The sequence below is a fragment of the Ovis aries genome, chromosome 2, assembly GCF_016772045.2.
Source record: "Ovis aries strain OAR_USU_Benz2616 breed Rambouillet chromosome 2, ARS-UI_Ramb_v3.0, whole genome shotgun sequence".
Lineage (NCBI taxonomy): Eukaryota > Metazoa > Chordata > Mammalia > Artiodactyla > Bovidae > Ovis > Ovis aries.
This window is the reverse complement of record NC_056055.1, coordinates 2825639-2847847: the sequence shown is the minus strand read 5'-3', so window position 1 is coordinate 2847847 and position 22209 is coordinate 2825639. Positions and strand designations below refer to the sequence as shown.

Genomic DNA, 22209 nt, shown 5'->3' with positions numbered 1-22209 from the left:
GAGAGTAAATGCTCGAGAACATTTGAGAACCTTTCAGACTCGTGTTCAAGGACGAATGTTTCTAGCAAAACGGTTTCCTTCCCTCATCTTCTATGTGACTCCTTCTTTAAATGCCAACAGTATGGATTCTGGAACCAGAAAGGCTAGGTTTGAATGCAGACTCCCTCACAGCTGGGCTTCTCTGAGCCTCAGTTTCCTTATCTATAAAATGAAGATAATAATAACACCTAACTCGATTAGACCTAACTGTTGTGAGGACTGAGTAAAGTAATATATGCAAGGCACTTAAGACAGCATCTGCAGCATCGGAAGTACTGTGTGTGAGTGTGAGCACTATTTCAGTGGTCCACACTCACTCAGAGATGATGTAAACACCAGAAGATCCAAAAAACCAAAAGTTTTTCTGTTATTCATTTGGCAGCAAAACCTGACCTGAACAAATGCAAGGTTATTTATAGCCTTTTTAAAAACCCACTCAGTGTGAGTATACACACATTTTTGCTGCTAATACCTTCATGTGTTTGATTACACAGGATGCTGTCCTAGACTTCACTGGGGTGTACTTATTAACTTCCTAAAAATCAGAAAAATTCTAAATTCTGAAACACACCCAGCCCCACAGGTTTTCAATAAAAGGTTATGAACAGACATTATCTTTGAAGTCTGAACAATTTCTGTGTCCTTAAAATGAATGGCATCTTCTTGAATAACTATAAGCAAATCAACACCCTGAACTTAGCTGTACAGAATTTTAGGATGAAGAAAACATTTCCCAGTACTGACAGGAGGGCCCTGATTTCCAGAATGTTCCTTTCAAATAAAATCCATTCATAATATTTTATTTACATGCCACAGTAGTCAGAGCTTTCAAACTCTAGGGTTTGCTTGGGAAGAAAAAAAAAAAAAAAGCCTCGTCTCTTAACTTAGATCACAAATAAATGGTTAAGGCTCCTTGGGGGGCAGTCATGTGCCCTGAATCACGGGTACCAAATCATCACCGAACTGTAGAGGTGGACCCTCGAGAACTAATCTAAACCACGATCTCTTCCCTTCCAAACTGTTTCATCATCCCTAAATGTACTCTCTCCTGTGAGGTAAGAAGACCTGCCCTAACGTGTCCTTGGACTCCGTCTACAGAACAGCCTGCAGGTGAGCGTGAAGAGACTGGGTGGGGTACGCTGACAGGCTGCAGGCCCAAAGTGATGGCATGAACCTAACACAGTACATCTTACATGCTTGGCAACTGTCTCAGTTTATACTTTACAGGATAACAAAGAGTTTCTAAGTCCAGAATGAAGAAAGACTCGTCTAGTACGTGTTTAAAAAAAAAAAAAAAGACTTAAGGATCTTAATGGACTCAATGAGTCAACAACGTAATGTGGCTGCCAGAAAAGCTACTGTGATTAGGAGCTAACCGCATCAACAGTAGTGCAGCATCCAGAGAGAACGAGGCAACTGTCCTCTCTACCACGAGTGGGTGAGAGCACATCGGGGGCGACATCTTCAGTTCCATGCTCCACACTCCAGGAGAGACACAGAAAAACTGAAAAACTCCCTAAGAGGGGCAACCAGCAGAGTCTAAGGGAATCTGAAACCATTTCACATAAAGAACAGTTGAGGGAGCTGAAGTTATTTAGTCCAGACTCCGAGGGAACACGATCACTGCCCGCAGATCCCTGAACTGTCAGGGCACAGAGAGAGCTGACTTGTTCTGCGTGGCCCCGAAAGGCAGAGTCAGAACCGGCTGGTGTTAACCACAGAGAGAAATATTTCGGCTAAGTCCATGGAAGCATTTCTTGCAATGCAGAGCCTCGTTAGGAGGTACTGGCTTCTAAAGTCCTATCTAGCCCTGAAGGTCCATAATTTTAAAAATCAAACATTTATCATCACTTCAGTCTCTTACTATCAATAACTGTTACACTCTAGTATCACAGCCTCTCCCTTCACCCTTCGTAAAATGTCCTACCCAGCCAACCAATCAGTTGAATGTTTTGCCAGGACCGTGGGAGGAAAATGCTTGCTTGCTGGGCAATTAGTTTCAGTTTGCAGATCAGTGTCCCTGTAAACAAAAGAGGGCCCTTACTGAGGGGTAGGCAAGAGCTCTCAACTAGATCTTTATGGAAGAAATTCTTATTAATTCAAAGAGCAGCCAGAAGACCCACCTAGACACATAATATATTATCAATGGTGTTCAGTTTTATACTCATCTTCCCAAAAGCCAGAGAATCCAATTTTGCCAACCTATCTAGGTCTTTCAAACTCAGTTAGAACCAGGTCTTTCAAATCTCTTTCCTCTGTCAAGGAGATGTATTTACTGTTTAAAGTAGACTAGAGCCCATGTTCGGATAGAAAGACCATACTCAACTACATTATCGTAAAGCTGAAATTGCCCAGTAAAGCAGTAAGCCCACAAAGGCAGCTCAGCTGCTGAGAACTAGACAGAGGCTGTCCATAGTGAATTCACAGAAAACTAATGCTACAGAAAATTTACAACACAGCAGAGCTACCAAATTGAGCATCTTAAAATTTCTGTTGCCCAAGACCATCATAGACATAGGTATACGGTAGTCCATGGAAGTTACTAAAGGCCTTGAAGTTACTAAAGGCCAGTGGCAAATATTACTCAATCCAGCTTTGCTTTACTTACAGTCGATTTGGAGTCTACAAAACTCCAGACAAGGTATTAGAGAATATAATATGATGGACTAGTAATATAATATGATGGATTAAACAAGAACACATTCTTCTCTGTGCTTTTTAAAGTGAAGCCAAGAAGCAATCTAAGTATCCATAAACAAGAGATTGGTTAAATAGATTATGATATATTCTGATGATGAAAAATACAACTGCTGAAAAGAATAAGGTACACTTTAGGTACTGACATGAAGAAAAAGACCATGATACACAGTTAAGTGGATATAGCAAGTTGCAAAACGCTATGGCTTGCAGTATATATACATAATTAATATATTAATATATGTAATGTATATATTATTTCATCTTGAGCTTTTAAAAACTATTTTTAATAATCCTGTGTTTAGGGACTTCCCTAGTGGTCCAGTGGCTGAGACTCTGCGCTCCCAATGCAGGGACCACAGGTTCGATCCCTGGTGAGGGAACGCATCCTGCATGCCACAACTTGCCTCTGAGAAAAGATCAAACTGCTAATAGCAGTAACAGTTAAGGACTGACTGGAACTGGGAAGTAGCAAAGTGGGTGGGGGGGAACTTTCACTCTTTACTTGTGGACTTCTGGGTCTTTGTAATTTTTTCAGGTAAAGGTTATCTTTGTGGACAAATGCTATGAGTTCCCCATATGAGGAGCCTGGAACAGGCAAATTCACAGAGACAGGAAGTAGAACGGTGGTTGCTAGGAATAAGGTAGATGGCTGGCCATTGAGGAGTTAGTGTTTAATGGATACAGTTTCAGTTGGGGAAAATAAAAAAGAGCCCTAAAGATGGATGGTGGTGATGGTCATGCAATTTGAATGTGCTCAATACCATTAAACTGTACACTTAAAAATGGCTAAAATGGTAAATTTTATGTTATGTATATTTTATCACCAAAAAAAAGCAACATGAAAAAAGGTTACCTTTGTGATTTAAAAATAACAATGCAAAATTTAAGGTAAAATAACATCAATTACACAGACTTATGATATACTAACCTTTCAAAAGAAGGAATCTTCCTACATAAACACTACTGTGTGCTCCAAACTTTGGAAAATCTAATTTATCCTTTCCTATTACATTTTACCTGGAGGAGGAAATGGCAATTCACTCCAGTATTCTTGCCTGAAAAAATCCATGGACAGAGGAGCCTGGCAAGCTACAGCCCATAAGGTCGCAAGGAGTCAGACATGACTGACCACACATACTACCATCACATTTTACTAAAACAAATAAAAATCATCATGTCTCTATTAGGTTTCTCAAATGCTTTCTATCCCATTAAAAAAAAAAACTATCATAATGATAGCTAAGATACATACAGAGCTAATTTACTCTGCACCCAGAACTATTGTTCTAAGCACTATAAATGCATTTAGTTAATTTTCACAGTATTTCACAGCAAATTTCATAGGATTCACAGCAATCCTATGAGCTAAACACTATTATTATCTTCATTTCTCAGATGAAGAGAGGTTAATTGACCCGCCCAAATTACCCAGTTAATAAAAGGCAGCGGAGCTAGGGTTCAAACTAAGAATGGACTCAGGTCCACACGCTCAAACACTACGATTCCTGCCTCACAGTATCATGTCAGTCTCTCCATAGGGAGGCCAAGAGAGGTTACAGTCAAAATCCAGCCAGGTAGCACACTCCTTGATGCTGGAAGAAATACCAACTTGGCTTTTTATGGGTGAATAATCTGCATTCCTACTTATGTCAATGCCAAGCTCCAACTCAAGACAGGACTGTATTAAGACTCATAATCATGTGGGAAAACTCTCTACAAATTCAATTATAGTCCAAAGTCCATACCTGACCCCACAGTAAATCACTGAGCCTAAGAATTAGGTCAGAGATCCATTAATATAAATCCAGCTAAAGGCGAAATGGTTTGGACAAATCAAACCCCAACTCAAAGCAAAGGAATTCAGAAACTCTTGTCTAACATCTTGACAAGGCAGGTTTTATTTGTTTAGTTCCAGGCCCACGTTAGATCTCAAGAGGAAAAGAACAGAAGTTGTCTCTAACTTTGCTTGAAGACTTTCAATCAGCAGGAAGAAGAGCTTTATTTTTCACCAGGACTCAGACAGAAATTGGCTTTTCTCAACATCAGCAAAACTGAACATTCCCCTCCTTAAGGGAAAAAATGGGCCTCCCTGCTTAAATTGTGTATTTGCCCAAACATACTGACTTGCAATTGAGGAAGGAGAGAAAAAAAAAAAAAAATGGTGCAAGGAAGGGATTTAACCTAATTTACAAATGTGCTCAGCCTAGATACACACCTGTCCCAAATGACTACTGAATCCATTCATTTGCAGGGAAAACATGGATTACAATTTCTTTTTTCTTTTGGCCTCAAGTGGTCTGTACTACTGTTTGTAAACAAAATCCTCTCAATATCTTTTCCACCTGTCACATGCACATCTGATATTTACATGAACAAGGAAAGTGGAGCCTTAGGAGGAATCCCTTCAGTTTCTGACCTATTGGTCGCCGGAGGTACTGTGCTGGTTTTCAAACTTCCCCAGATCGCCCAGGCGGAGGGGCACGGTGAGCGAACCGAACCCAAAAGTTTGCGCCCATCCAGCGCGTCTGACAAAGGCCAGAGAGCGCTGTTTGGAAGGAGGTGCGACGCTTTCCAGGCAGCAGTCGCTCCGCTCCCAAGGAAGCACAGCCCAAGTGGGCGACAAAAGGCTTTCCAGACTGGGGGCTGGGGAGGGGGGTGGGGCAGGCTATCTAGAGCCTGGACCTCCCCTTGGAAGTCGAAATCTGGGGAACCTTTGGGGACCAGAAATGCTCCACCCCAGCCAAGAAACCCCAGGCTAGAAGGACGGGCAGCCGCGGGGAGGGTCCGGCGGCCGAGGAGGCGCTGGGACTCACCTGGGGGAGGCGGAGAGGGGGCTTCCGTGGCAGGTGGGGTGGGTGGGACGCTGCTGCTGCTGCTGCTGCTGCTGCTGCTGCTGCTGCTGCTGCCGCCGCCGCCGCCGCCGGGGAGAGCCGAGGTCGGGTTCGGGGGAGCGGTGGGCGCCCGCACCGTGGTCGCTACTGGGGTGGTCGGCGCCGGGCCAGTGGTCGTCGAGAGGGTGGCTGGCGCGGGTCTGGTTGTCACCCGAGGGGTAGTCGGAGTACGTTCCACCGCAGGAGGTGTGACTCGCGAGGGAACGAGCGGCGCCTGAGAGGTGGTCCGAGCGGGCCCGGCGGCGGTGGTCGGAGCTGGCCCGGCAGTGGTCGGAGGAGGGGTGGTCTCCGGGGGCTGGGCTGAGGAAGACGCAGCCTGGGCTCGGTGGTGGGTGGCGCGCGGGGATCCGGTCCTCGGGGCCTGGGCTGTGGGGACCGTGGCCTTAGAGAAAGCGTGGCTGGGCTCGCCCCCCAGCCCCGGGCCCGGCGACGCGTCCACCTGCCCCGCGGCCCCGCCGCCACCGGTGACATTCCCCGCCGAGGTGGCTGAGGCAGCGGCGGCGGCGGCGGCGGCGGCGGCGCACAACAGGGCGAGGCCGCCCAGGCTCGGCAGGCTCCTCATGGCGCGCTCGGCTTCGCCATTCATTCATTCAGTCAGTCAGCCGGTCGGTCAGTCATCTCCTCGCGGCACTCGGACCCGGGAAGCCGCCGCAGCCGCCGCCGCCACCGGGCGCACCATCGCCACCTCCCTCTGACAGGCGGCCGGCCCGGCGGGCGGGCCCCGGAGCGGAGGGAGCGACCGGGCCGAGCGCGGACGGCCCGCCCTCCCTGATTGGCAGCTTGGCCAGGCCTATGGGAGGCCACGCCGTCTCACGTGACCTGCCCGCTTCCCGGCCTCTTTGTGGCCCCACGAGCCAATCAGGGAGCGCTGAGGAGAGGGGGCGGTACTAAGGCGGGAGGTGGGTGGAGCGAGCGCCGCTCCAGCCGGTCAGACTAGCGGCAGCCCCGGCTTTGTCTGCCCTAGAAGCGGGGCGCGGGCCCCGGGCCCCGGGCACCGGGGAGCAGACAAAGGACGCGCCCGGCGAGGCAGACGCCGGGCCAAGTCGTCTGCTCCACTGGGCGGCGAGCGCGACCCGGGGACGGGGACTCGGCTCTTGGGAGCTTCCCCGCTCTCTTAAACAATGGGGCGCCAGCGCCTCTCCCGGGCTCGGGTTGGGGCGGAGCTGGAACCCCCGCGGTGGGCGAGGGTGGCCGCAGCGAGGATGTAGAGCGCAGCACCTCCTCTGCTGCCCGAGAGTGCCCGGCCCCAGCTCTGCCCTGCGAGGTCTTCGCTGCATTCCCATTTCAGAGATGGGGAAACTGAGGCCCTTGTTGAGGACCTTACCGAGCCAAGACCCACGCCCTCACCAGGCACCTTCTTTGGGCCAGGCGCTGTACCTGGCAGGACCCGTCAGGAGTCGAAGGTGCAAGCTTCCTGCGTGAGAGGGTGACAGGCTCACATGCACACTTCACCTTACACCCCCAGGAGAGTGAGATGGACAGGGTTCAACCTCAGCTCCAAGCTTCCTGCTGAGTGGTTTTGTGGCCTGAGTGCAGTTTTCTCACCTCTAAAATGGGGTTGATGGCAGCTAACATCCCACCGCCCACCCCTCTCTCACAGAGCTGATGTGAGCATTAAGTAATGCCCTGAAAGGGCTTAACGCAGTGCCTGACCCACAGTAAACCCTCATTAATGCTGCCTACACCCAGCGTCCTGCTAGGACAAGCCCCACGCCGCAGACCTGCGTGTCCTCAGAGCCGCCTGCCTATGGCAGGGCTAGGGGTGGGTCGGACCACAGAGCTTGACCCTGGGCGACACTAAACCCTGTGCAAAGCTGGAATTCCGATGCGCAGCCTCGCACCGTCACCCAGGATCCAGAGCTCGCATAGGCGCTGCAGCCGGGCCGGGCGCGCTTGTCATCTGACAGGGCTTAATCCCAGCCCCACTGCCAACCCATTCCTGGCCTCCCCTGCGTGACGCTTCCTTTGTGCATGGCTTCCCATTAGTCCCCGGCCTCCAACCAGAACTGGGCGATCACATTTGCGTGCGAACCTGTGTACATGTTAATTAAAAATGCACTTGTTTACCTGAATGAGGAGTGGGTGGGGAGAGGGCATGTATGTGCTTGTGTAATGAAACATAAACATGCCTGTGAGTCTGTATATATGAGCGTATATTTGTATGATCTTTTGAGTACGGGAGCTGGTATCTATTTTTGCATATTGTATGTTTTTAAATATCTGCACGTGGACTGGTGTGTGTTTTATGTGTATTTTCTGTGTGTTTTTACATTTGTACCTATGTGTGGTTCAGATGGTAAAGAATCTGCCTGCAATGCAGGAGATCAGTTCTATCACTGGGTTGGGAAGATCCCCTGGAGGAGGAAATGGCAACCAACTCCAGTATTCTTGCCTGGAGAATTCCATGGACAGGGGAGCCTAGTGGGCTACTGTCCATGGGATGACAAAGGGTTGGACTGGACTTAGCAATTAAACAACAGCAACATGAATGTATCTTAATAGGTCCCTCTATGTATGTAAGGGGAGGGAGCGAAATGGGAGGGGCGTGCGTGGGTTCTGGTTTCAGGCCAATATTTAGGAAGCACAAATCAAGATTCTGTTTTTACTTCTCTTAGCCAAGGGAGGGGGTAGGTCAAGCCCCTCCCCCATAGTCTTTTGCTGACTCTTTCTAACCCTTCAAACCCCAGCCCAAATACCATATCCTCTAAGAGAATTTTCTGGATCTCCGAGTGGGAATGAATCTCTCTCTCTCCCTATTTTCCCACTGCCCTTTGTTTGTTCATTGATTATAGCCCTGATCTATCAATCTATCTACTCCCTGCCTCTTCCTGAAAGGATTAAGGATGGCTTTCAGAAATGTATACCACAGGATAAACTGAACTGCCCCCGTGGCTTTATTACTTCTCACAGGCATGCATCAGTGGGAATTCTAGAACCTGGGATTTCTGTGTCTGTCTCTCCCCTATTAGGCTGCTCTCTCTGTTCTCAGTGCTTAGCAGGGGGAACCCATGTGAGCACTAATCCATGCTGGTTAGTTTGAATTACATCACAAAGAGACCCTGTGGTGCCCTGGGAAGAGTTTGTATCTTTAAAGTCAAACAGAGCTGGGTCATGACTCTACCAGCTGTGTGACCTTGGAGGAAAAACCTTTGACCTCTCTGAGCCTCAGTTCCCTCATCTATAAAATGGGACCACTGAATTCTGCCTCAGCTAAGCTGAGGCCTGAAGGGAATGTTTTTACAGAGCCTGGCATGCAGAAGGTGCTCAGTCTCATTTATGCCAGTGCTAACGTTGAGCCTTGTTGGCTGGCTGAAGGACCACACCCAGAAACAACTTCTGCATCAGGTGACATGGCCTGACAGCCACCCTACCAGATATGCCAAGTGATAGCTGAAAAATTCTGGGTTGGCCCTGAGCTGTGCTATATCAGAGATTCTCTGGCACTACAAAAGAAAAGCTGATACAGCTTCTTTGCCTGGAGAATCACAGAGAAAAGACTAGAAGTCTTTGCCAAAGTAATCTAGGCTAGCTCCCTGCCTCAGACAGGGGTCAACCCCCACTGCAGGTTCTAAAATGAGTTAATTACCCTGTTGACATGTATAGTAAGTGTTGCATTTTCTGGAAAGGCAATGTAAGTGTCTTGATGTGGATTCACTTCCCATTGAATACTTAAATTTCTTGTCCTGCCTTTATCTCTAAACTACAAGACGACTTTTTGTTGGTTTCTTAGGAATAATATTTTACGTTTGTGTTTAAAAATTAGGAACGCTCCAAATACCAACATCAGAGACAGGTGTTATATCTCTTTTAATCATAAAAAGTCATTGTAATGGTGGCTATGAAGACATTATAGAAATATTAATAACCGACCATTGAGCTCTTACTGTGTGCTACGTGTTACCCTAAAAGCTGCATATGGCCTCTCTTGTCTAATCCTAAGAAAGACCTCGGGAAGTAGGTATTGATACTATTGTTGTTGTTCAGTTACTAAGTCATCTCTGACTCCTTGCGATGCCACGGAGTGCAGCACGCCAGGCTGTCCTGTCCTTCACTGTCTCCTGGAGTTTGCTCAGATTCATGTCCATTGAGTCAGTGATGCTCTCTAACCATCTATTAATATCCCCCCCCCCCTTACAGATAAGAAAACTAGACCATCGAAATGTCAAACAGCTTGCCCAAGGTTACTTAGTGATAGAGCCAGAAATCAAACTAAGGCTGGCTCACGCTAGCCGGCACCCTCAACAACTGCTCTAAATGGAAAATGCTGACGATATGTTAAGGAAAGAGAAGATAAAAATCATGGCTAGGACTCTCTGTGTAACACAGTGTTGGTTGATACTTTTCTTGTGGCTCCAGAACTGCAGCTAAGCCCCAGGGCTCTAAAGAGAGCTGTCAACCCATCCTTGGCGTCCGGGGCCACTGGACTTAATCGGTGGGAGGGATGCACACAGCAGCAGAGGGCAGAGAGAGCTGACCCCTCTTTGGATCCTCAGCACCTAGCACAGTGGCAAATAAAAAGAAATAGCTCAAGAATTTTCTGTTGAGCTAAATGAGGCCTTGGGATGTGGCAGACACCATTCCAGGAGTTTTGCATTTGTAACTCATTTATTCCCCAAAGGTAGGGTTATCACCTGTGCTTGAAAGAAGGCAAAAGAGAGCCTCAGAGAGGTTAAAGGACTTGCCCAACGCCTGTGTGTGCATGTGTATGTGTGCGCACGCGCACTAAGTTGCTTTAGTCGTGTCTGACTCTTTGTGACCCCATGGGCTGTAGCCTGCCAGGCTCCTCTGTCCATGGGACTCTCCAGGCAAGAATACTGGAGCGGGTTGCCATGCCCTCCTCCAGGGGATCTTCTCGACCCAGGGATCAAGCCCGCATCCTTATGTCTCCTGCACTGGCAGGTAGGTTCCTGACCATTAGCGCCACTTGGGAAGCCCCTGCCCAACCCCTGCCCAGCTCCAAAACCCAGGCTGTTCTCAGACTCCACAGCCATCCTTGTGGCCCCTGGCCCTTGCACATAGTAGGCGGTCAGTGAACACACACTGAAAGAAAGAATAGGTATACGCTAAATCTAACCTTCCTGCTAGAGCAGCATTTTAAAAAGAGAAGCTTTGGGAGTAAGAAAAGAAGGCATAATAATACAATCAGCAAAAATAACTTCATTTCTTGGATTCTGATAAAACATAGAAACTTTCCCCTTTCTGGTTTCATTGAAGCAGCAATGCTGACATGGACTATTTCTAATCCTGCCGGAGCCTATCAGATGTGGCCAGATGCAAAGTTTAGCATCATCTGCAGACAACTTTAGTGACTGGGGCCACTATGAACAAATTCTGCTCAGCAAAGGACGCCTGCAACTCATGGAAAGGAAAACGTGAATGGCTAAGATACATGAAATATTGTGTATTCAACTTAAGTAATCAGAGGTTTGCGAACTGAAACAGTAATTTACTTTTTTATTTTTAGCTATTGATTTGGCAAGAACTTTTTAAAAATGGTAATACTTGTTGCTGCCTGGGGAATGCCCCACAGAATTGATGAGAATTTGAAGTGTTTGTCTTCTAACTTGTTACTTTCGCTTTTAAGAATCAGCCCTAGAGAAAATAAACAATGATGTAAATAAAGCTTTATATACAAAAATGTTCATCAGAGCGTTATGGATAATACTGAAAATTAGAAAAGTCTAAACAGATAACAGGGAATTCCCTGGTGGTCCAGTAGTTAGGACTTCAAGTTCTCTCTGCTAAAGGCCCTGGTTTAATCCCTGATCAGGGAACCAAGATCCCACAAACCACATGGCTCGGCCAAAGAAAATAAACAAACAGATAACAATAGGGAGAGATTAAACACTTTGTGCTCTATGTCATCCCTATGTTGCAACCCTATACATCTTTAAGAAACAATATTCGTGAAGGAAATTCTTGCAATATAAAATTATGGAAAAATAGGTTACATACCTCCCAGAAGAGCCAAAAATCCAAAATGCTGACAATATTAAATGTGGGAGAGGATTTGGAGCAAGAGAACTCTTATTCACTGCTGGTGGGAAGGCAAGATGTAACAGCCATTTGGAAGGCAGCTTGGTGGTTTCCTACAAAACTAAACATACTCTTACCACATGATCCAGCAAGTGTGTTGTCTGGTATTTACTCAAAGGAGGTGAACACTTTTGTTTATCCCAAAACCTGCACAAGGATGTTTACTGCAGCTTTATTCATAACTGCCAAAACTTGGGAGCAGCCACGATGCCCTCCGGTAGGTGAATGAATAAACCAGGTCCGTATCTGGACAACGGAACATTATTCAGCACTAAAAAGAAATGAGCTGCCAAGTCAGGGAAAGCCATGGAGGAAACAAACACATATTACGAGGGAAAGAGGCCAATCTGAAAAGCTCATGCCCTGAATGATGCTCTGGAAAAGGCAGAGCGACGGGGACGGTGAAAGGCGAGCGGTAGCCAGGGTGTGGCAGGGGAACGAGGGATGAGCAGGCGGAGCGCAGCGCACTTTTAGGGCAAACAGAAATACCCTGAATGATACTGCAAGGATGGCTACAGGCATTACCATTTATCCAAACCCACAGAACGCCCACCACCAAGAGTAAACCATAACAGGCTGAATGAATACGATGTGTCAAAGCAGATTCATTAAGTGTAACAAGAGTACCACCCTGGTGGGGGAAGTTAGTAGTGAGGGAGGCTTTGCGTGTCTGCTCAGCCGTGTCCAACTCTCTGCCACTACATGGACTATATATACCCCGCCAGGTTCCTCTGTCCAAGAAATCTTTCAGGCAAGAACACTGGAGTGCCCTCGTCCAGAGGATCTTCCCAACCCGGGGACTGAACCCGCATCGCCCATGTCCCCTGCTCTGGCAGGCAGGTTCTTTACCACTGTGTGTGCGGGGCAGGGGATATGTGGGAAATCTCTATACCTTTTGCTCAGTTTTGCTTTGAACCAAAAACTCCAATAAAAATAGCTTTATTAAAAAATACTTTACATGGTTATTTAGACTATGATCTCAATTATGTAAATATATGAATATATTCATATTTTATTGCAGTGAAGAAGTGAAGTTGCTCTGTCGTGTCCAACTCTTTGCGACCCCATGGACTGTAGCCTACCAGGCTCATCTGTCCATGGGATTTTCCAGGCAATAGTACTGGAGGGGATTACCATTTCCTTCTCCAGGGGATATTCTGGACCCAGGGATCGAACCTGGGTCTCCCACATTGTAGACAGACGCTTTACCGTCTGAGCCACCAGGGACGTCCTACATTCATATACTGTTTTACATAGTATAAATAATAGATGAATATATTACTAATTCTATATGCTATCTATATGAATACAACGTTTTATATAGACACAAAATAAAAGTCTAAAAGGGAGTATAACAAAATACGAACACTTTTAGTCTCTGAATGATTGCATTATGGGTATTCAGATTGTTTCTTCTTCACATTTTTCCTTTTTCTTTTTTAACAATAAACACACATTACTTAAATAATCAGGAATAACCCACAACAGAACTCATCTGGATCTGGGGATATGTCTGCCAGCCATATCCGAGATCTGCTTCCACGTTATCTCTTTTTAAAGTTGATGAGGAGGAGAAAATTTGAAGTTGTAAATTCACATTAATGGCAAAGTGCCTTCCCCAATGAAACTAAATGCTGAAATCCTGCCTCAAAGTCCCTCTGATGCTAAAATAAGCTCAGAAAAGCATTTGCTGTCCTTCTCAGTGATCCACTGAAGGACGTCATTCACAGTGGGCACCAAGTCAAACCCTTGCTCGTCATCACCGCTGGCTGCAGAGCAAAGAATCTAAACCATCTGGGGGAGGAACGGGGTCAGGGCCTCACAAATAACTCTTTCCCTTAGCTTGCTATAATTATAATACAGGGGATTACCGACAGGTGCAGGACACACACAGCTTTCCCAGTCATTGTGTCGTTCAAGCTTCGGGACCACTCTGGAGAGAAGGTGGCGGTGATATCAGTGGTGATATAGCGGGTATACTGTACCACTAAGAGTTACAGTAGCAGTATACTAATCGTAGTAGGGACTAACATTTACTGAACGCTCATTATATGCCAGACATCATGCTAAAACCCTTCATGCACATTTTCCCTTTTAACCTTATACTGTGAGATAGAAGTGATTATCCCCACTTTCTAGGTCAATATAGTTAAAGTGAAAGTGTTAGTTGCTCAGTTGTGTCTGACTCTTTGCGACCCATGGACTGTGGCCCGCCAGGCTCCTCTGTCCATGAGATTCTCCAGGCAAGAGTACTAGAATACTGGAGTGGATTGCCATTCCCTTCTCCGAGGGATCTTCAAGACCCACGGATCAAACCTGGGTCTCTCTCATCGCAGGCAGACTCTTTACCATCTGAGCCACCAGGGACGCCCATAGGTCAGTATACTGCTGCTTAAAAGAGTCAACTGGCTAACCCGGGATCACCAAACTAGTAAATGGAAGAAAGTGAAAGTGAAGTCGCTCAGCCGTGTCCGATTCTTTGCGACCCCATGGACTGTAGCCAACCAGGCTCCTCCGTCCGTGGGATTTTCCAGGCAAGAGTACTGGCGTGGGTTGCCGTTTCCTTCTCCAGGAGATCTTCCCAAGCCAGGCGTTGAGCCCAGGTCTCCCATCTGAGCCAGCAAGGAAGTCCAGATAGTAAATGGAAGAACTAGGGTTCATAACCAGTTTTTCAGTCCTCAAATCCAGAGTGATTTCCACAGCAGTTTACTGAGCTTTCTCAACTTTACTTTTGATTTCTGTTGTTAGGAGAGAAACAAGCACAGCAGTAAAGGGTGCCAGGCTCAGTCCTGGTCTTTCTAGCTGTATAACTTTCCAGGCTCAGTCCTGGTCTTTCTAGCTGTATAACTTTCCAGGCTCAGTCCTGGTCTTTCTAGCTATATAACTTTGGACAACTCACTTTTGCTCCAGGTTTCAACATCATCTCTTGTAGAATGAGGATCATAATATCTGTCTCCCAAGTCAAGGTTGAACAAACAGTGTGTACAAGTGTTGAGCCAAGGCCTGCCCCACAGTAGACATTCAAAAGACACTGGAACATATCTGACTTTCCTAAACCTTGTCTTTTCACATAGCGGGTCAAGACCAAGTGAATACAATGACCTTGGGGGTTAATGGCCAGAGCGTCTAGGCACTCAGTGGGTTTATACTCCCCATACCTGTTCCCATGACCTCGGCCTTCTTGAAGAGCTCCCTTCATTGGAGTGGGTACCTGTCACTGGATTGGTGTTTAGGGCTGGGAGAGTGGCAGGAGGGGGCACTTGATTCCTCAGGTACTTTTAAGAACCCCAGGCCTTTGGAACTAAGATGCTCTTTGTTGAACTATTTTGAGGTGGCCATGTGGATTTCATGCTGATTTCTAAGGGCTGGAAAATAAGGAAACCCAATTCTTGGGGGAGCAAATGTTTCCCTGAAAAAGCCACAGAATGAGTTAAATATCAGAGCTGGAAGAGGACTTAAGAATCCGCCCTGCCAAACCTGAACTCATAACAATGATCCACCGATAACCCAGAGAAGGAAAGGGCCTTAACCGGATCCCACGCTCCACGTTGGTGACAGAGCCAGAGTCAGATCCAAACCCCCTGGCTCTCAGGCGACCATCAGACCTGCATCATTCCTTACAGAGGAGGAAGCTGGGAGCCGGTGAGGGGCCAACAGTCTGCTGGTGGGGGCCCAGGGCCTTCCCACGCACAGCACCGCCCTTCTGGTGTCTGGGTCCAGGGCCTTTTATGTCACCCGGCTCCCTCACCAGGAACTTTCCTCCTGGAATCAAAGAAATGCTGCTAGCTCTCTACTGATGGCCAAAGTAGTCTTTTAAATGATGACAATAACCAAGGTCTGCTCTCAGGCAGTAGTTGAGACCTCAAAATGGCAAAATCTTCCAAATTAGGCCACACTAAACTAAAGGAGCTAGAAACAACATCTTTCCCATTCCATCAGGCCTAAATTAGAACAGCTCTAAGAGCATCCTGGGAGATTAGGCCTGAGATCCAGCGCTCAGGCCTGTGGGTCTGATTTTCTTCCTCAGTCACTGCACTTTTCTTGTGATCATTGAGTGTTTACTGGGTGTATGCATCAATGCAGCCCGGAATTTGGAACTGACTGCAATCCTCAGCCACATACAGACACCTCTTTAGAGACAGGAACTTTGGAATCTTGGCTCTCTGGTCTCATGTTGGGAAATTAGATTATGAATCAGTCAAGCTGAGGACCCCACCCAGAGTCTATCTCCCTTCAGGGTGAAAGGGTCTAGCAGGAAAAGTACATGATCTGGAGGCCTGGCTACACTACTTCCAGCCTATGTCATTAGGGCAAGAATCCACCCGCTAAGCTTCAGTTTTGACATCTGTAAAGTGAGAGTATAATGCCTGGTTTATACATCCTGCTTCTAGGAGGATTTAATCATTCATTCCTTCAGCAGAAATGTATTAAATTCTGACTAAGAGATATCCTAGTGAATAAGATTTTTTAAAAGGGCAAGTACTTTGCCCTTGTGGTGCTTACAATGCATCAAGTGAGATAGCCAATTAACACCTGTTAACAACTTCACTTTCACTTTTCACTTCCATGCGTTGGAGAAGGAAATGGCAACCCACTCCAGTGTTCTTGCCTGGAGAATCCCAGGGACGGGGGAGCCTGGTGGGCTGCCATCTATGGGGTTGCACAGAGTTGGACACGAAGTGACTTAGCAGCAGTAGCAGTAGCAATGAACATGTAAGTAAGCAAGATATTTACAGCCTACGACAAATAGTACAAAGGAGAAGAAAGGGTTCTGTGACAAAGAGAAACTGGGAAACATTTCCTTAGGGCGGCCAAGGAGAGGCTCTCTGAGGATGTAGCATGCAGTCTGAAATGAAAAGAAGCAGCTAGTTCTGCAAAAACTGCAAGGAGCAGCCAGTGCAGCGTCATGAGGTGGGAAAGGGTCTGACAGGAGGCAGAACAGGTAGAGTGTATTAAGTGAGGGAGAGCATACTAAGTGGTCCAGAATAAGGTGGGGGATGGAAATGCAGAGCTCTGTAACCATGTGGGGCTTCCCCATGGCTCAGCAGTAAAGAATACACCTGCAGTGCAGGAGCCGAGGGAGGTGCGGGCTCGATCCCTGGCTTGGGAAGATCCCCTGGAGGAGGGCATGGCAACCCACTCCAGTATTCTTGTCTGGAGAATGTCAGGGACAGAGGAGCCTGGCAGGCTACAGCCCATAGGGTCGCAAAGAGTCAGACACGACTGAAAAAGAGACTCAGCATGCACAGACGTAGCCATGTAAGTAGTGGGATTTTCTTCTAAGAGAAATGTGAAGTCCCTGGAGCCTTCTAAGGAGGGGATGGAGGTGAAATCAGAAGCAGCAAGGGCAAGAGCTCAGTGAGAAGAATGAGTGGTTCAGAGGCGAGAAGGCGGCAGCCTGCACTGGCCTAAAGGTGATTCATGACTGATTTAGGTATGGGATGTCAAGACTTGCTATTAGATTGGGTGTGGGGTGGAGGAAAGAAAGAAAACAAGACTGTTTCCAGGAGGTGGGAGGGAGGTTCAAGAGGGAAGGGATATATGTACGCATGCGGCTGACTCATGTTGCTGTATGGCAGAAACCAGCACAACATTTTAAAGCAATTACCCTCCAATTAAAAATAAATTTTTTAAAAAAGAATAAAGCCAGAAGTGAGCTGCTGCTGCTGCTAAGTCGCTTCAGTCGTGTCCGACTCTGTGCGACCCCACAGACGGCAGCCCACCAGGCTCCCCTGTCCCTGGGATTCTCCAGGCAAGAACACTGGAGTGGGTTGCCATTTCCTTTTCCAATGCATGAAAGTGAAAAGGGAAAGTGAAGTCGCTGAGTCGTGTCCAACTCTCAGTGACTCCATGGACTGCAGCCTACCAGGCTCCTCGGTCCATGGGATTTTCCAGGCAAGAGTACTGGAGTGGGGTGCCATTGTCTTCTCCGCAGAAGTGAGCACATGAGGTTAAAAACAAAAAAATGATTCTTAGATGGGAGATCAATGGAATCAGCCATTGAACAAACATCCATGAAGCGCACAGATTCGCCTTGTTGTTGATAAAGATAGGGGTGAAGAGAATGCTAGGCAGGCAGGTAGACCAGAAAACAGGCAAATGTGGGCATTTAAATGAGTTTGGAAGATGTTAGGGAACATCTAACTCTGCTAAGGGAAAAGGATCGAAGAGGTCTTCCTAGAGGAGGGGAATTTGAGCTGAGTCCTGGAGAAGGACTAGGACTGAGGCGGAGGACTCCGGGGTCACGGAAGAGAGCACTGAAGTGAACACAGCAGCAGCAATAACAGTAACAGTAAGTGATGTTTGTGAAACCGTAATAGCAAGCTTTGTTGCCGTTCAGTCTCTCAGTCGCGTCCAACTCTCTGCAGCCCCATGGATTGTAGCCTGCCAGGTTCTTCTGTCCAAGGAATTTTTCAGGCAAGAATACTGCAGTGGGTTGCCATGCCCTCCTCCAGAGTATCTTCCCAACCCAGGAACTGAACCCAGGCTTCCTGCATTGGTAGATTTTTTACCGCTGAGCCACCGGGTCTTCCCTTAACAGTGTGCTAGGAACTGTTGTAAGTGCGAGTTAAGGGAATTCCCTGGTGGCCCAGTGGTTAGGACTCCAAGCTTTTCACGGCTGAGGTCCCAGGTTCAATCCCTGGTTAGGGAACTAAGACCCCACAAGCTGATGGGCATGACCAAAATGATAAAATAATAATAAAAAGTACCAGTTAACTTATTTATCCTCACGTGAGAAGTCTGTGGGGTAGGTGCTGTTGTAGTCATCTCCACTTCATGAATGAGGAGACTGAGGGGCAGTGAACGCCGCTTCCATCACTTGCCCAAGGCCACACCGTCTCACACCAAGCTCCAGTGTCATGCGGTTTGGCTCCAGAGCCATGTCCCAACCATCGCACGGACCGCCTCTCCCTGGGAGAGTCGGGCACATTAAAGAGTTGACAAGGGCAGAGAGTAGAGGACATAGGAAGGCAGAGGTCAACGGAAGGGGGGATAAATGGCGTGAAAGTATTTTGCAGACTGCTGCGTGCCGTCCTGCAGCGGAAGATCACCGCCACGGTGAAACGGTTTGAGAGACCAAGGTTTGTCAGCGGTGTCTCTGGATTATTGGTCTTGGGGGACAGCGGCTACTTGTGGGCGGGGGGTTGCCCCAACAGTGGGGAACTCCGTGGGACAGATGCTACATCTGACCCTGAGTTGGGAAGCAGCAGGTTCGGACTCCACTCCCAGGTCTGCCCCTGACTTACTCCGTGGTTCCGAGTCACTTCTCAGCCCGTCTTCAGTGTCCCCGACTGGAAGATGGAAGGAGGGAGCAGTGAGGGGCTCCCAGGGCTTCCCAGCCTTCACGTTTTGAACAATTGCTGTCGCCACTGGTGCCCTACTTCTGGACACCAAAGAATGTCTGCTTGGAGCCCTTGACTGAAGCAAAAATGCCACCTCGGATGGCAGTGGCACTTCCAGAAAGCAGGACTCATGCTAGATGAGAAGCCCACAGCTTCTGTCTCCCGAGTCCACAGATCTCTGAGTTAAACCCTTCTCGTCACTCCCGTCCCAGCCAGGACAATGGTTTCTACCCTCCCCCCCTCCAATCCAGCCATTCCTACCCCTTTTCATCTGCCGGGGGTGCTGAGAAGCAGCAACAGCCTCTTACCCTAGTCGGTCTTGCTTTGAGTTTTCTGTGAAGCAGATTCTTGGGACCTTTCTGCACGTGCTGCTCCAGGCTCCATCTGTGCTACTGGTTTGGGTCACTGCCCTGGAATAGGGGCTTCCCAGGCGGCACTAGTGGTGAAGAACCCTCCTGCCAAGGCAGGAGACAAGAGATGCAGGTTCAGTGCCTAGCTTGGGAAGATCCCACGGAGGAGGCCACGGCCATCCACTCCTGTATTCTTGCCTGGAGAATCCCACGGACAGGGGAGCCTAGCGGGCTACAGTCCAGAGGGTCGCAAAGAGTTGGACACAACTGAAGTGACTTAGCATGGACATACCCTGGAATAAAGAGTTCATCTGGATGCAGACAGAATCTTTCTCCCACCGTCTTCTGAAAACAGATTCACTGGCCTGGAAGAGAAGCTTTTCCATCAAAGCAGTACAACCCCAAGTCATCCTGCTGACATAGAATTTTGTAAACTGTACTTTTATACATTGTTAATTCACATACTATTTTTTGCACCTCATAAAATTTCTGAACTAGCTTGGACAGGGGTAAGATTGTAAGATAAAATACAAGATGCTAGTCAATTTTGAATTTCTGATAAACAATGAATAATAAATAGTTTCTTTTAAAAAAAAATAAAAAGTAAATAGTTTCTTTTTTATAATAAGTGTATCCCACATATTGCATAGGACATATCTATGCTAAAGTATTATTCATTGTTTATCTGAAATTGAGATTGTTGCTAAGTCTAACAATGTTGGACAGGGATTTTTTTTCTTTTACTTTTATTTGCATTTATTTTTTGAGACATTTCTTCCTGGGCCACAAGTTTGTGCTTCTTCAGTTTCTTCTGGGGTATCTTTTCCTTTTGTGCAACCTCCTCTTCTGGTTTAGGAACAATCTGTTCTTTTCCAGTCAAGAGCTTCTCAATGTGCCAAGCAGAGTTCAGGTCCAGGTTGATCCGACCGTGAGCTCTGTTAAGTCTTGTGCCTGCATCTCGGGGGCTTCGTTCACCTGGAGGTGCTCAATGATCAGAGAACCTACGTCTAAGCCCCTAAGTTCAGCATCACTCCCTGCATCTTGGAGCACGTGCAGTGGAAATCCAGTATCTCTTGGGGCCACCAACCCGGCGTCCAGCCCCTACTGTTTGGCCTCTGCACACCTTTGCTTCTTTATAGCGACTGCCTTCGGTACTTGGTGGCTTTCCGGGTATGCATACCCTTGATGGCCTGGTCAATTCCATGCGTGTCCTTAAAGTGAACATGAAGTTCTGAACCTCCTGATTTGCATGATTTTGTGGGGTTTTCTGGGTCAAGTGAATAGTGCACCATTTTTCAGAGGTCACCTTTAGCTGCTTACCAAAAAAAGGTGGACGGGGAATATTAACCCCTTTTTCAGGACTGGGACTTAGAGGATGTGAAAGAATTTGTCCAAACTCTCTGAGAGCACCGACTGTGTCTTCTTCATTTGTTAAATTTTAGTATTTGTTTGTTTTGTAAATAGGAGAGGTATATTCTCTTACAGCCAGTGTATCGATTCTTTTAGCGGTGATCTGAAGGATTTCTGTATCATGAAAGGTCTGTTCCTCTGAGAATCTATGCTCTGATTGTCGAGGTATGCGTACTGCACCCCCATGATCATAGCGGTAGTGTTCACAATCGCCAAGACAGGAAGGCCGCGTAAATGTCCACGGACAGATGGATGGAAAAAGAAGGCGTGGTTCATATACACAATGGAATACTACTCAGCCACAAAAAACAACAGAGTAATGCCATTTGCAGCAACACAGATGCAAGGAGAGATTATCATACTAAGGGAAGTGCGTCAGAAAAAGGCAAATATCACATGTTATCACTTAAACGGGGACCCTCAAAAAAGTGAACTTGCCTAAAACACAGAAACAAACTCACAGACCTAGAGAACACACTTGTGGGTGCCGGGGGGAGGGAGCACGGAGAGGGATGGATCGGGAGTTTGGGGTTAGTAGATGCGGACCATGGCTAGAATGGACAAATGACAACGTCCTGCTGTAAAGCACAGGGAACTATATCCAACCTCCTGGGACAAACCATAATAGAAAAGAACATTTCAAAAGAAAGAGCATATATACGCGTGTGCGTATAACTGAGTCACTTGGCCACAGAGCAGAAATTAGCACAACACTGTAAACCAATTATGCTGCCGAGCTTAATCGTTCAGTCGTGTCTGACTCTTTGTGACCCCCTGGACTGTAGCCCACCAGGCTCCTCTGTCCACGGCATTCTCCAGGCAAGCATACTGGAGTGGGTTGCCATGCCCTCCTCCAGGGGATCTTCCCTGCCTAGGGATCAAACCCAGGTCTCCCGCATTGCAGGCAGATTCTTTACCGTCTGAGCCACCAGGGAAGCCCAAGAATACTGGAATAGGCAGCCTATCCCTTCTCCAGGGGATCTGCTGGATCCAGGAATCAAACTGGGGTCTCCTGCATCGCAGGCAGATTCTTTACTGCTGACCTACTAGGGAAGCCCAAATCAATTATACTTCAGTTAGAAGAAAAAGTCCCTTGCCTGCTCTCTGGATGAGCAGCCCAGTCAGGGGTGATGGTGGGACAACCTCCAGGGTGATTCTGGGCCAGATTCAGCTCACCTCTCTCCTGATGGACATCCTGGGCTCTGCCCAGTGACAGCTCCCATACCGATGTCCTCTGCCCAGCCAGAGCTGTGACTAAACCCAGACACGCCAATAAGACTTGAGCTTCCGATGATGGAGGTCAGCGGTCTTGATTCCCCGCCAGGCTGTCCACCAAGAAAGATGTCCTGCTGAAGAACTGAAGGCTGGCACAAGCCCTGACCACAAGTCTGAGGTTCACTCCTGGAATGTTAGGGTGCCAAGAGAGGCCCTTAAAAGCAT

The 22209-nt window shown here is 47.5% G+C and overlaps 1 protein-coding gene and 1 non-coding gene across 2 annotated transcripts in view; one reads left to right on the top strand and one right to left on the bottom strand.

The window, feature by feature from the left end:
• The window catches only part of MEGF9 (multiple EGF like domains 9), an 82845-nt gene extending 76499 nt beyond the window's left edge, over window positions 1-6346 (bottom strand). The window contains exon 1 of the mRNA XM_027964060.2: window positions 5553-6346. Coding sequence (XP_027819861.2) covers window positions 5553-6216 — 664 coding nt within the window. The 5' untranslated portion in view covers window positions 6217-6346. The remainder of the gene's footprint in view (window positions 1-5552) is intronic.
• Window positions 6347-18244: 11898 nt separating this feature from the next.
• On the top strand, window positions 18245-18318 carry TRNAE-UUC (transfer RNA glutamic acid (anticodon UUC)). The gene has a single exon. It is a non-coding gene; the product is annotated as a tRNA-Glu (tRNA).
• The last annotated feature ends 3891 nt before the right edge of the window (window positions 18319-22209 follow it).